The sequence below is a fragment of the Bos mutus genome, chromosome 3, assembly GCF_027580195.1.
Source record: "Bos mutus isolate GX-2022 chromosome 3, NWIPB_WYAK_1.1, whole genome shotgun sequence".
Lineage (NCBI taxonomy): Eukaryota > Metazoa > Chordata > Mammalia > Artiodactyla > Bovidae > Bos > Bos mutus.
In genome coordinates, this window is record NC_091619.1 from 78,394,185 (window position 1) to 78,409,473 (window position 15,289).

General features: G+C 49.4%; 1 protein-coding gene across 2 annotated transcripts in view; it reads left to right on the forward strand.

Moving 5' to 3' along the window:
* Window positions 1-15,289, forward strand: part of JAK1 (Janus kinase 1) — a 139,415-nt gene that overhangs the window by 117,795 nt on the left and 6,331 nt on the right. For both annotated transcript variants that reach the window (XM_005886692.3, XM_070367894.1), the window contains exons 12-19: window positions 4,617-4,723; window positions 7,763-7,906; window positions 8,664-8,751; window positions 9,218-9,345; window positions 9,981-10,116; window positions 11,847-11,998; window positions 14,297-14,447; window positions 14,564-14,658. In XM_005886692.3, the coding sequence (XP_005886754.1) occupies window positions 4,617-4,723; window positions 7,763-7,906; window positions 8,664-8,751; window positions 9,218-9,345; window positions 9,981-10,116; window positions 11,847-11,998; window positions 14,297-14,447; window positions 14,564-14,658 (1,001 nt within the window). The remainder of the gene's footprint in view (window positions 1-4,616; window positions 4,724-7,762; window positions 7,907-8,663; window positions 8,752-9,217; window positions 9,346-9,980; window positions 10,117-11,846; window positions 11,999-14,296; window positions 14,448-14,563; window positions 14,659-15,289) is intronic.

A 15,289-nucleotide genomic window follows, 5' to 3' on the forward strand; every position in this document is an offset into this window, starting at 1 on the left:
TGCTTTTAAATATGCTGTCTAGGTTGGTCATAGCTTTTCTTCCAAGGAGTAAGCATCTTTTAATTTCATGGCTGTAGTCATCATCTGCAGTGATTTTGGAGCCCCCCCAAAATAAAATCAGCCACTGTTTCCCCATCTATTTGCCATGAAGTGATGGGACTGGATGCCATGATTTTAGTTTTCTGAGTGTTGAGTTTTAAGCCAACTTTTTCACTCTCCTCTTTTACTTTCATCAAGAGGCTCTTTAGTTCTTCTTCACTTTCTGCCATGAGGATGGTATCATTTGTGTATCTGTAGTTATTGATATTTCTCCTAGCAATCTTGATTCCGGCTTGTGCTTCTTCCAGCCCAGCGTTTCTCATGATGTACTCTGCATATAAGTTAAATAAGCAGAGTGGCAATATACAGCCTTGACGTACTCCTTACCTGATTTGGAACCAGTTTGTTGTTCCATGTCCAGTTCTGTTACTTCTTGACCTGCATACAGATTTTCTCAAGAGGCAGGTAAGGTGATCTGGTATTCCCATCTTTTTCAGAATTTTCCATAGTTTATTGTGATCCACACCTTCAAAGGCTTTGGCATAGTCAGTAAAGCAGAAGTAGATGTTTTTCTGGAACTCTCTTGCTTTTTCGATGATCCAGCAGGTGTTGACAATTTGATCTCTGGTTCCTCTGCCTTTTCTAAATCCAGCTTGAACATCTGGAAGTTCACAGTTCACATACTGTTGAAGCCTGGCTTGGAGAATTTTGAGCATTACTTTACTAGCGTGTGAGATGAGTGCAATTGTGCAGTAGTTTGAGCATTCTTTGGCATTGCCTTTCTTTGGGATTGGAATGAAAACCAACCTTTTCCAGTCCTGTGGCCACTGCTGAGTTTTCCAGATTTGCTTGCATATTGACTGTAGCACTTTAACAACATCATCTTTTAGGATTTTAAATATCTTAACTGGAATTCCATCACCTTCACTAGCTTTGTTGGCAGTGATGCCTCCTAAGGCCCACTTGACTTCGCATTTCAGGATGTCTGGCTCTAGGTCACTGATCACACCATCACGGTTATCTGGGTCATGAAGATCTTTTTTGTATAGTTCTTCTGTGTATTCCTGCCATCTCTTCTTAATATCTTCTGCTTCTGCTTATTCCATACTATTTCTGTCCTTTATTGTGCTCATCTTTGCATGGAATGTTCCTTTGGTATCTCTGATTTTCTTGAAGAGATCTCTAGTCTGTCTGTTAACAGAGTGTGTCTGTGAGTCTTTCCGTGCATGGTGGGCAGAGGAAGCAACACCAGCACAAAAAGGGGCCTGGGTGCTTGATGTTTGAATCGCTTTTTGGTCTCCTAGCAAGGCACTGTCATTGAACTCGGTGAAAGAGGAAGGACTTGTGTGCTTGTTGATCAGATAGGGTTTCCTGCCAGCCTGGGGGTGTAACTTGCAGCCTTTGTTTTTGTGCTTCAAGATACTCTGCAAAGGTAAAAACACATCTGCCACTTGACTGTGAGACCTCAGGGTGGACTCTAACCTTAGAGCCCAGGAACCCTATTCACTCGCATAATCTCTCCTTCCAGATATGAGAGGCCCTTTTCGCTTTAGTGGGTTCAGGGATTAGAGGGTTCAGGCTGAGGCTGAGGAAATGGAGCACTGCAGGCCCGGGAGGCAAGGTGGCGGCAGGCTGGAGACGGGCATGTGGTTTCTCTGCTGGAATTTGCTGGGAGGCCTCTGGTGCGGCTGCCACCTTCCTGGAGACTGGCGGCTGCGGCGGGAGAAGCACAGGAACAGGGCTGAACCCTCCTCACGGCTTCTGCTGAGGCTTCTGGAGCACTGAGCTGAATGTGATGCTCAGTGTTTGTCTCTCCACTTGATTATAAACTCTTAAGACAGGATCTGGGTCTCACCACGATGATTCATGGGAGAGGCAGCCCCCAGCACAGAATGGGCGCTCCCTCATGTCGAGTGAATAGTTACAGCAGGAGCCACCACATTGGTGTGTACCTACTAGTCCCAAGCAGTTTATCTGCATTTTTAAGTTAGTTCTTTGTAGCTATTATAAATATGAGGAAATTGAGAATCAGAAATATTCACTAACTTGTTCAGAATCACACAACTGTTTGTATCCCTAGTGGTTACACTGAGAGTAGCAGTTAAAAAAAAAAAGTAGCAGTAAATAATAATGGTGATGATAATGGCTGCTGTCATCTATTATCACATGAGTAATTCTTAAGTTTGCCAGCCACCCATTGAGGTTCTTTCATGGTTTAAGTTGTTTAATCTTCATAATGATCTGTAGTATGTTGCTATCCATTATACTTACTCAAGATTGCTTCGATAGTTAGAGGAGGCATGGGAATTTGAACTCATGTTTTCCGACTCCAACCACAGTGCTCTTTCCCCTGTATCACACCCTCTGCAGAGTTACAAGTGCAGTTACCAGCCCGAGACTCTGGGGTGAGGGTCAGTTCTCCTGACCTTTGGGGGTGGGTGCTGTGGGGGGTAGAGCGAGACTATGCGTATGTGGGTGGCTTTTCCACGTATGCCCTCAGAAGCCTCGTCTTCCCTCTGCCACCTGCAAATTAGAGAAGTGGCGCAATTGTGAAAACTGAGGAGAGTGTCATTTTGAGTTTCTCAGCGCCTCAGCCCTTCTGAGCACTGGCTTCCGATGGCCAGAGCCCAGCCTGGGTTTCACACTTCAATGCACCCAAGAAACTTCATGGAATAAATAAAATCAGGCGGCCCCTCAGAATGAGTGTGATAGTCAAGAAAGTCTACTTCTCTTGTGCCTTGCCCAGTGCTGCTGTCCCTCTCCAAGTCTGAGGGTGACCGTGTTAAGAGATGGGGAACTACTGACCAGTCACCACTGATTCTCTCATGTTCTCATCCGTGCAGTCAAATCTTGGAGCTTGATTTCTACACGGTTCAGCTCTGACACTGAGGACTTAGCAGATCATTGCCAAAGCTCCAGGAATCAGGTGGTGCAACACAGATGAAGGTGCTGACCGATGTGACACCGTTCATAGTCACAGGGGCTGCCAGTTACGGGGCAGTCACCTCCCACCAGGCATTGACCCTCCACGAGCATCATCTCGTTTATCCCTCACAGCACCCCAGTGAGGAGCATAACTGTGTCCCCCATTTTTGTAGTGGGGAAACAGGTTCATGGACGTTTACCAGCTTTCCCCACTCTTGATCCCAGTTCCATGTTCTCTGAAGTGGCCCACAAATGGCCCCTGTTCCCACTCTCTTCTCTGATTTCCTCAGTGGCCCTACTGCCTACACCCTTCCCTTGGGCACCACTCAGGTGGCCCTTTCTTCATGTCTTTTCTCCAGAGTTGCCTGCTTGAAGCTGATTTTTCCCAGGTAACTGGGGTTAGAGTCAGGATAACAGAATGGAGGAGAGTCTGAAAACGGGGTACTCAAGGTATGATAACGGGGGAGCCTGTATCTGAACAAGCTTTTGGCTCCCAGATTTGTACCCCCTTCCACTAGGGCCAGGCATGCTGTGGAGGCAAGAGACTGGAGCCAGCCCTGAATGCAGCATGAATCCAGAGCCTGACCTTGGGCAAATGATTTAATAGCTCTGAATCTGTTTTCTGATCTATAAGGGGATAAGAATACTATATATCTCATAGGATTGTCATAAGGGAAGGAGCTAATGTGTATAAAACTCCGTAGGACAGTGGCTGGCACAGAGAAGGTAGTCAGAAAGTGTGAGCTGAAAAAAACAAAAGAAAATAACAAATCCTGCCTGGCAGGATAGAGGATTTGAGTCACTTGGCCCATTGCTTAAGGACAGTGGATGAATACTCTGGTGACTGGTCCGATCTGGAAGGTGCTTTCTTCCCTCACGATAACCTTGGAACTCAGAGTGGCTCCATGGTGGGACGGCGACTTGCATGCCACCTGTGCTCACCCTGACTTAGCAGATTTTATAAGGGGTCTAGTTTGTTATTTGAATCAGTAGAATCTGGGGGATGGTCTGCTTGAAATCTGAACATTGAGCCAGCAGTTCATTAAATGCCTCCTTGTTGTCGGCACTGCTAGGAACTAGAAAGCCTCTGGCACAGCCTTCTTTTTTGGGTCACCCACCCTGTTCTTCACGGAACCTGGGGTTTTAACCCTCCCATTTTGGTTCCTGTCACTTCTGGTGTGCTTCCTTTGTCCTCAGTTCTCATCCTTCAGCCCACACTCTGTTCTTCATTCATATGTTTAACAAGTATTTATTGAGTGCCTACTGTGTACCAGGCTGTGAAGGCAGAGCAGGAAATAATACAGACACAGGCCCTACCTTATAGAGTTTCTGTTCTCAGCTTCTAACATTTCATTTCCTCCCCTGACTTCTCTTACCAGTACAGATCCTGCTGTGTCAACCCCGGAGTGCCTGCCCTTTAAGAGTAGTGGCACAGATTTTGATTGATTATTTGATTCATATTGGCTCTGTTATTAGCCTTGCTGATGAGCTCCTGGAGGGCAGGAATCAAGTACTTAGTAAATATTTGTTGAGTGACGGAGCCAACAAGTGCCCATGTATGTGTTGAGCAAGCCCATGGCCGAGGAGATGTTGGCAACTGGGACCTTAGACCTTCATTGCTCCACTCAGACTTCTCTTTCTTTCTTCCATAGAAATCTCCAATCTGCTGGTGGCCACCAAGAAAGCCCAGGAGTGGCAGCCTGTCTACACCATGAGCCAGCTGAGTTTCGATCGAATCCTCAAGAAAGATATTACGCAAGTGAGTCATTGCTGCCATTCCTGGGAACAGACCTGGCCCTGCCTCCTCACAGTGGAGAAGCCTGGGGAACCTGGGGAGAACAAAGTCATGTTTGCAGAGATCCTGATGAACAAGGGGACTTCCCTTTCATAGGTGAAGCTGGTCAGCCAGCAGGTGCCCTGCTGTCCACCCAGCCTTGCTGATGCACCCTAGACTCTCTCCTTGAAGGACCTGGCTTAGTCAATTTTTGAATGGTTATCGAGGGCTACAGAGACCTTCCATTCCCGGTTCCTGTAGTTGTAGGGACCAGCCCTAGAAGTAGTTGGAGAATTTGGTGGGCATGTTGACAGATCTCCATAGGGGATTATAGGCTGATGACTCTCATGGCCCCAAAACATGCTTTGTGACAAGGCGCTTCTGAATTTCAGTCCTGGGCTTTCTGATGACATTTCCAGACAGAACAAAGCTGAGGGCGCACAGAGCACAGTGAGGGAGCAGGAGACACACAGTTCAGACCTGAAGGAGAGAGCTGTGCCCAGAAACTGACACCTCAGACCAGGGTTCTAGCCTCCGGAGGGCTGTGGCCCAGTGTCTGCAGGCTTGGGCAGGCCCAGTTTTCCTCGTAGCTGCCCTTGGGCCTTGTAGGGTATGAGGTCCAGGGAACCCCCACTTTCTGTTATGTACCCCCCACCTAAGCCCCCTGACACAGGGGGAGACTAAGCCAGTGTGCCAGCAGCCTGGGAGGGAAGGAAATCTGTGCAGGCCGCTTACTGCCCCAGAGAGGCTGCCCCATCTTGGAGGTGCTGGAGGGCGAGTCGTGGGCTCACTCGTTGAGGACCAGGCAAAGGGTAGCAGGCCTGAGGCTGGGTTGTTCATCTGCTTTTTGAAATCAGTTCCTGAAATGATTGAGGAGGTCTTGAGGGAGTGGAAGTCCACAGGGGCAAATGCCCTGCTTCACTATGTAAATGCTTTCCTGAGGGCAGATCTCACTGTTCTGTCCCTCAGGGTATCAGAGCTGTGTCCAGAGATGGGCAGCACCCCAGCCTCTTTTCTTCCTGGAACTTGACGTGTACCCAGGGTCTTCCTTCTCTTCTTCCCCTTGAGCCTCTGGGCCTCTGTGCCATCCTCTGTGCCTCCAGTGTTCATTTAGCCAAGAGTGACTGAGCACTTCCCTGTGCCAGGCATGACCGCCACCCTCAGCAGGCACACAGTCCGGTGGGGGAGGCAGATTCTTATCTATCCTGAGTAGATAATTAAACTATCAGGAGACAAGTCCCGAGTAGAGAGGTACGGCAGGGTGTGGGTCTGTCAAACGACCATGCTGCCTGGTCTTGGGACAGCAGTGGTGTCCTGGGGGAAGTGGCATCAAAGCAGAGCCCCAGAGGATGGACAAGCACTCAGCAAAGACAGGGCGCAGCGTGGGGGGAGGCTGGAGTGGGACACACAGTTGCTGTGGAATCCTTACCGCACAGTGCTGTGACTTGGCCCCCGGAATAAGCAACGCTTCTGGGGGAACAGTAATTATTCTGAAAGCATATGGCTTTTACAGGATGTTCTGGGAACACAACTTCCCATAAGCTTGATGAATCGCTTCATGACAGATGCAGCTTTAATGAATAGCCACAGGGCCTTGCCAGGATACAGTAGACAGGGCAGATGTACCACCATTCTGCTGTGACAGATGACAAACGGTGGCATTTGTGCAAATTAATATACCAAATTAACGATTGTGTACATTCTTAAGAGAGACAGAAATCAGCCTAGGGAGTCAGCCACAAAGCATCTTCTGCATTTAGAGGAGGTCCTAGAATAATACATATCAGTAGAATGATAGAACTCCCAGTTACACGTTTTGTGGGGTTAATATCATTAGCTTGACAATGCCTGAGTTTCGTGACTCACATTTGGATTCACTCCAAATAGTAAGAGTATTTAATTCAGAATTATTAAAACTTAATCTCTGTGTGTGTGTGTGTTAGTCACTCAGCCATGTCTGACTCTCTGCAACCCCATGGACTGCAGCCCGCCAGGCTCCTCTGTCCATGGAATTCTCCAGGCAAGAATACTGGAGTGGGTTGTCATTTCCTTCTGCAGGGGATCTTCCTGACCCAGGGATCGAACCTGGGTCTCCCACATTGCAGGTGGAGTCTAAGCTTAAGCCAAAAGGGCCTTAAAGACAGATCATTGTTTGTTGTATGTTCAGGGCCTTGAGCAGATGATCTCATTTAGTTCTCATGCTGCTGATTTGGTTTTATTACCTTTTCATATGCGGGGAAACTGAGGCCTGTCCCTCCTGAGTCTGCCTCTGCTATCAGTCACCTTCCTCTAGGGATTGCTAGGGCATGTGCATGTATAAATTGTACTGCTAGTTTGAAAGCATGCACACGTATACCTGTGCATCAGATAGATGGGTAGAGAATGAATAGGTGCGAGGGGGCGATTAGACAAAACACATCGGCCGACAGATTGACTTCTACTCACCGTGTGCCAGGAACTTTTCTACCTAATTCTTCATTTGATAATTAACACCAACCCTAGGAGACAGGTATACTGTTAACCTATTTACAGAAAACGGGTGCAGACTGAGTGTGATGAAAGCAAGTTCCCCAAAGGCCAATAAGTAGTAGGGCCAGGACTCACAAGCCTGTTCTCCTATTTCGCAGCCTGTGGGTGGAGGAACCTCCTGCGATGTCCTGCTCTGGAGGCCCAGGGTGGGGCCAGCATTGGTGGCTATTAAGGGCACCCTTGGAAGTTGTACGAAAGGTCACTGTTTATATTTTGGCCCCAGGCTGTTCCTGGAGGGAGATACAGCGGGTTGCTGTTCAGAGAATAAGAGGATTGTCTCCTGGGGCCCAGGAAGTGCCTCCGCTGTGTTGGGCCAGGTAGCTTTTTGTTTCCTCTGGAGGCCTGACAGGCCCAGGCCCCGAGAGATGTGAGCTGCTGGGGCCCCTTTGCTGTTGTCCCACCCGAGCAGTGTGTGTGTGTGCCCCCCAGAGGACTCAGACCGGCATCACTGCAGCCCCAGGGAGGGTCACGCTAACCTCCCACTTCCCCCTTCAGGGCGAGCACCTTGGGAGAGGCACGCGGACACACATCTACTCTGGGACCCTCACGGATTACAAGGATGACGAAGGGACTTCTGAAGAGAAGAGAATAAAAGTCATCCTGAAGGTCTTAGACCCCAGCCACAGGGACATTTCTCTGGCAAGTGTCACCCTCATCGCCCTCCCCCATCTGTGCAGCCAGTAGAGCACAGTGGGCTGAGAGGAACCCTTGCCCATTCTGGCCTTGTTTTCCAGTCAAGATTCCTTTCTTCAAATAGAATCTTGGGTTAACGCGGCATAGGAAGCAAGCGAGGGAGTACAGATATGGTGGTTTGAGCAGTCCCCCCACCTTGGCCTGTCCCTCCCTGTCTGTCCCACTCTCTCCTGTGTCCTCCTAGAGGTTCACGTGGCGGCCGTGGAGCCTTGGACACTAGCTGAGTGGTCTCAAAAGCCCTGATGCAGCCCAGGCTATCACCCAGAGTCTGGAAAAGTAAAGCCCAGAGGAGTCAAATGACTGACCCACGATTCCCACATCCTGTTAGAGACAAAGCCGAGTCTCGACAGACATCTGCTGCCTTGGTTTTCCTTTTATTCTAATATAGTGTCAAACGTTGTTACTTCGCAACCTTTGAAGGAAGCAGCAGTGGACATGAATATCCAATGAGGAAGTTGCTGCCAGCCTAGCCCACCAGCCCAGCACTGTGTCCTATGGGGTTTCTACCTAAGTCCTATGTCCCAGCCAGGTGACACTCACAGTAGAGGCTTGGCAGTGCCTCCGGGCAGTTGAGGCCAGGCCTTTGGACGAAGACAGTGGTGAGCTTCCCTGGGATCCACTGCCTTCCCTCTCAGCTGAGCCACTTTAGGGTCCGGTCAGTGGAGGCCTGCCCTTGACATGTCTTTGTCCTGTTCTCCCACAGGCCTTCTTTGAGGCAGCCAGCATGATGAGGCAGGTCTCCCACAAACACATCGTGTACCTCTATGGGGTTTGCGTCCGAGATGTGGAGAGTAAGTGTTTCTCTTTGGAAGGGGAGGGTGGTCCTAGCCGGGGAGCATGGCTGCTGTGAAGATGACTGGGAGCTGACATCTACTTCATGTTGCTCAGGCTTCTTGCTTTTCTTTTTGTAATCAAGGAATGCAAAGCGCTGAGCAGGTCACTTGCTTAAGCTAGTAGTGGACATGGAAGTAAATCTCATTTGTTTTTCATTGATTTCTTGAATGTTTACTTCTGGCCAGCTCTGGTTCCCACACTGGAAGTGGAGAGTGGGTGGGCTGAGTTCATTGCTCAGAGAGTCAGAGTAGAAGGAGCGTCAGGCAGGGCTTGAACCCAAGCCTGTCCGACGCTGAAGTACTGTGCCACTTGGACTGTCAAGCTGAGTACCAGTCAGTAAACCAGGCTCTGGTGAGGGAATCGGGGAGGGTGCTGTCCCAGATGGACGTCAGGTTGCAGATGTGGCCGTTTGTGTGTTTGTAGATATCATGGTGGAAGAGTTTGTGGAGGGGGGACCCCTGGACCTCTTCATGCACCGGAAAAGTGACGTCCTCACCACACCCTGGAAGTTTAAAGTTGCCAAACAGCTGGCCAGCGCCCTGAGTTACTTGGTAAGTATGTTCTGATGTCTGTCGTCTCAGCCAAGAACCAGAATTCCTAGTAGGGGAGGCAGGAGGGAGGTACTAACCAAGCAGACTGGAGGGCCCGGGCTGTGTGCCTTTATACAGGTGTGCCTGGTGATTAGTGAAACCACCATCTTGGGCTGTTCTGTGTGCTTACGTATGGATCCTGCTTAGAGGGAAATTTTATCCCTTCAGAAGACTGACTTGGGTACTGCATTGTATGGTGAGAGTAGAAATATTACAGTACTTGCTGAATGAGTGAATGAATCTGTTGGGATCAGCAGTAGCTCACATTTATTGAGTGCTTACCATGCTTCAGCTGTGCATGTGTTTTTAGGCTCTCACCACTTTAATTCTCACAAAAGCCTTATGAAGCCTGCCCACCCACCACCCCCCTCCCCCGACCCTAGTCATCCCTGTCTCCCTGATGAGGGAAGTAGAGCAGAGGGATGTTATAGAACGTGCCCAAGTTGCACAGATCATCCATGGGAGCTCTTGGCTGCCCGGGTCTGGCTGAGGCTGGGGGAATGTGGGTTACGACCGGAGGGCTGGAAACAGGAGGGGGCTCGGGAAGGAGGGAGCACCACTGCCATTTCTGCTGAGTCAGCCTTTTCACTCCGCAGGAGGATAAAGACCTGGTCCACGGAAATGTGTGCACTAAAAACCTCCTTCTGGCCCGCGAGGGCATCGACAGTGAGTGCGGCCCCTTCATCAAGCTCAGTGACCCTGGCATCCCCATCACTGTGCTCTCCAGGCAAGGTGCGCTCCCCCTCCCTCCCATGTCCTCCCCACCCCTGCAGGCAGGTCCAGGCCAGCTGGGGAGGGGCTGGGCTGGGGTTCTCTCTCCTTTTAGAAAGCATACTTCTGCAAAAGGTGTCTGTTGCTCCTGCCCAGCCCTTGGGGGTGGAGGAGATGCTGTGCGGGGGAGGGTTGGTCTCTGACCTCAAGGAGCTGTCTGTGCAGTAGAAGAAACCACTTGGCCAAGACATATCTGGTCCTGGTGATGAAGGAGCTTGTTTGAGGTGTAGGGGTAGCACCTTGCTCAGAGGGAGGCTGTGGGTCCTGGGTGGTCAGAGGGGTGTCAGGAGGAATGGGCCCTGGGTCCTCCCTGTGTTCCTTTTGAAATCCCCTGTAGCGAGTGAGCAGTTTGGGGAGGTGCCTTAGCATTGCTGAGGCATCTTGTCTTTGAATGAGTCACCCTGAGCCGACAACTCCAGAGGAGTGGGCAGACCCGTCAGCTGAAACGCTGCGTGGCACCGCATAGTTCGTGCTCTGTCTCTAGGCCCACGTGGGGTCCCAGAGCGCCCCTGGGCCTGGTACCCCCCACTTGCCATGGCCTGTGGTCTTCAGCAGTGAGAGTTTTGCTCAGTCATTCAGTCAAGGAATGGACTGAGTTTAGAAGGAAACCAGGATGAAGGACAGGCCTCACAAATAAGACCCAAATCATCCACTCTTTGGAAGGGGAGCAGGGAGCATCCTTTGGCACCTTTTGACACTTACTGCCTGGCCATCGTCCAGCAGTCCTGAGACGGACCCAGCCCTGAACCTGTCGGGGGTCCTATTATCAGCAAGGGTCTGAGACACAGACACCGGTGACTCTAGAACAAGTAGAGAAGCCTGGGGATGCTGCAAGAGGGGCCAGTAAAATTCAGAGGAGAGAGACGACATCCGGGGGGCCCAGAGAGTGAATCAGCAAGGAGGTGGGTTTCATCTGGGCCTTATAGGCCAGTGAGGTGAGCCGGCAGCAAGGCGACGGTAGGCACACGGTCCTAGGGCCAGCCTGCACTTGTCTGTCAGGAGGAAGGACGTGAGAAGGCGGGAAGGAGGGCCACCAGGCCTGAGCATCACTGCCCAGCTCGGGAGTGGCTTCTTGCCTGTTTCCATCAGGGGCTGAGAGGCTGCTCCAGGAGGCCACTGAGCTCATTCAGGGCCATTTCTGTGGACGTGGCAGGGGGTCCAAACAGCTTATTGGCCTTGGTCAGCAGCTGGGTGCAAGAGATGTGTGACTTCTTTTGTTCTTTCTCAAATGAAAGAAAACCCACGTTAGAGAAGTGTGACATTGGATGGTGCAGAGTGTGGGGGGAAGGGGAGGTTAGCCTGTGCCCACTCTGCATGTGTTGGCCTCTTCTCCCTGGCCTTCCCTTTCTTAACCCTTTGTCCATGTGACCTCCTCCACTCGGGGGTGACTTGCTGTTTTTGAAGCCAAAGCTTCAGAAGATGGGCTCCCACCCCCTCCTGGGGAGTCTTTGTTAAACAGACACATCTGCAGGCCCTGTCTCAGACAGGTGCATCAGAAGGGCCAGGGCTGAGGGGCTGGAAAACTGCCCCTTTAACAAGCTTTCCACAGGCCCAGTCCAGCCACGGCCTACGTTTGGAAAACAGTGCTTGAAGGCATTTCTTTGTTAACTTCCAGTTCTTGCTGCAGTGGTGGTGATACACTCCCCAGGTATTGCAGACACTGATCTGTGAACGCCTCTTGGCTTTTCCAGAGTGCATAGAACGAATCCCCTGGATTGCTCCCGAGTGTGTTGAAGACTCCAAGAATCTGAGTGTGGCTGCTGACAAGTGGAGCTTTGGAACCACACTCTGGGAAATCTGCTACAATGGCGAGATCCCCTTGAAAGACAAGACGCTGATTGAGGTGAGCGCCTGCTTTCCAGTTGGGAGCTGAGTGAGGGCCCCTTGAACACACAGGGGCGTCTCAGGAATTATCAGGAAACCCCACACTGTGAGAGGAGACGGTCACGGGTTTGACTCTCCTCCACAGGCTTACTGGCTGTGTAACCTCACACGTTAGTTTCCTTGGGCCTGGATTCATCATCTATGAAATGGAGATAAAGAGTACCTACTTTGCAGGGTTGTTACGATGATTAATCAAATAATGCACGTAGAGTGCCAGGTATACAATATGAGCTCAGGAGCTGATTCTAGCATCTCAGGATTAACACACAAGTATTTATGAGTCCTGCCTGTGTACCAGGCATTGTCCTAAGTTGAAGCTAGGGGTTCACAATGAAAGAGACACAGGCCTTACCTGCCCGTAGTGACCTTAGGGTCTAGAAGGAGAATTGGGCTAAACTAGCAGTAAGGATCTGAAACCATCACCCAAAGAGCCATGCGTGTTGGGTAGGGTAGTGTCATTACTCTTGTTTTACAGGTCAGGTAACCAAGATGCAGGTGGCTCATGGCCTGGGTTATTCAGCTAGGATGCACAACTTCAAGGCTAACTCTTGCTTGTTCACTTGCAGAGAGCTAGTAGAGCTTTCTAACTCTAAAGGGATACTGCAGTAGCAGTTACAGTGAAGGACCACTGATCCCCACTCACTGATTTGCTTTCTGGAATGCGCCTTGTGTGTTTAGCGGGGCAGGCGTCACTTGTAGCTGGGAGGGAATGATCCAAGTCCAGGGGAAGGTGGCATTTCAGACGTCTACAGGAAGCAGTAAGTGGTTCCATTTGCCTGGAGTGTGGAGAGGAGTGACAGGTGAACAGGTGGGAAGGGTTGTGTGAGGTTAGGTTTCTAGAGGCCCTAAATGCCCGGTGAAGGGCTTGGAGACCCGGTGAAGGGCTTGGAGGCCGCGCCGGCATGGCGCGCTTAGACGGTAGTTAGATGGACAGGCTGAGGAGAGGGCAGGGCACTGAGTCCCCTGCGGTGCTCAATGGTGAGAGCCTGAGCCAGGAAGTGGCAGTGGGGATTCAGTGTGGAGGGTGCGCTTGGAGGAGATACCAAAGAGGCTAAAGAACCTCTAACCAGTTAATCTTCTGACAGATGAACGTGGTGCAAGACTTGGGCAAGAGGAATTAAGCTAAAACCCATGGAGAAATCAGCACCTCTGTAGATCTGCTATTTGGAATTTTCAGGCAGGACTTTTGGGAGTAATTTTAACTTCCTTGGAAACAAAACGGCATACCATTTGCTGTCAGTATGTTTGAGCACCTTGTGTTTACCCGGGGCTGAGTAGAATATGGAGACAGGGTAAGCAAAGGTCTGCACTGGAGCCTAGAAGAGTGAGCAATACTCCAAGGCAGGGGCAGCCCTCAGCTCCCTCATTCTCTCGCTTTTCCTCCTCTCCTCTGGAGCCTAACTCCCCACCCCTACAGCAGGGTCCACAGGGACCACAAGAGAAACCAGTACCCTTGAGATTCAGCGACAGACCAGAGTCTGGGGCGTAGTGAATTTACTGAATTTTTTTAATGATTTAAATAAATCAATCATTTGTTTCAGAATTTTAAAGTAACCACTTGATGAGAATTTGGGAAATAGAGAAAACTAGTTTTAAAAAAGAAAATATTAATCACTATATTCCAGTCACCCTTGACTAATATTTAACACTTTGGCATATTGTCTTCCTGTCTGTTTTTATCAGTTTAAACAAAATTGGGACCATGCTGAATTGTTTCACTTAATGTAATATCCTATATGATTAAATTGATTTAAGAGTTCATTGTTTCATTAAATTCTAATTTACTTAATTTAACTAAAATTAGATACTTGGCCTTGAGGTTGTTTTCATATTTGTAATGTTCTGTTTAATTTTGCAGGGAATATCTTTAAATATAAATCTTTGTTTATATCTGACTTATTTGTGAGTCATTCCGTAGTTGCAATTAATGAGTCAAAGAGTTTGAAGAATCTGAAGATTTCTACACATGTTGCCAAGTCATATTCCAGAAGGTTGCATGACTTTGCAGGAATACAGCTTATTTGGGACTGGGTAGGATATACTGCGTATTTTCCTTGAATTCAGACTATTTTTGTATCAGGAGATTTTCCACAGCTGTGAAAAAAGGCAACAGCAGCACTCACATTTATGAAGTCTACCCTTAAGCAGAGCTGTTGGGAATTAAATTAGGGATTGTTAGGTAACTCTTTCTGACCTGGGGTTAAAAGGTTTGTGGGTGGTTCCTTTGGTTTCTTCAACATGGTCCTCTTCTTTGCAGAAAGAGAGATTCTATGAAAGCCGGTGCAGGCCAGTGACCCCATCTTGTAAGGAGCTAGCTGACTTGATGACCCGCTGCATGAACTACGACCCCAACCAGAGACCCTTCTTCCGAGCCATCATGAGAGACATCAATAAGCTGGAGGAGCAGAGTAAGACTGCCTTAAGTTGTTTAACCAAGACCAGCCAGGGCCCGGGGGAGGGGGTGACAACTTGAAGCCTGGAGGGGCATTCACTCTTTTTTAACATGTTTTCTCTCTTCTGTTAGATCCAGACATTGTATCAGAAAAAAAGCCAACAACTGAAGTGGATCCCACACATTTTGAAAAGCGGTTCTTAAAGAGGATCCGTGACTTGGGAGAGGCAAGTTTCACTCCTGACCATTCACCTCTCTGGACATCTAGAGCCATTCTCCATTCTCTCTCGTTTCAGGTCAAAGTTTATAAGAGGAAGCATCTTCCAGTGTTTTCTCAGGGATTGTGTGTTTCTCCATCTGACAAAGAGTGGCAGCATGCACATGCCTGCCTGTTCATGCACACAGGACATTAGCACCCTCAGGAGCTGCCGCTGTCCCTTTTTTTTTAATAAGGGACAGAGAATATAAAGGGAGAGGCCTAGGGGATGGGTATAGATATGGTAGAAATAGAACAATCGCTGCCTCTGACTTTTTTTGGGAATATGTATCCTGTGAGGCTGCTTAAATGAACGGTGGATTTACCTCACAGAACACTGAAATAGAATGCTAGCTTTTCTTCAGGACCTTGAATGGCAGTTCCCTAACAGTAAATGTGACTAGAGAAGCTACTGGATTTGCATCTTCATACAGATTTCCTGTAGTTTATAAAGACTGTCCCATCTCGGGTGCCCTGTGCAAGGCCGGGTGCTGGCACTCTGCAGGCACAGTGGTCCCGCTTCCTCACAGCATCCCTGGGTTTACCACCAGTGTGTACACGAGCACCTCTGGAGCCACTCGGAAGACTGGGTAACCAGGCCT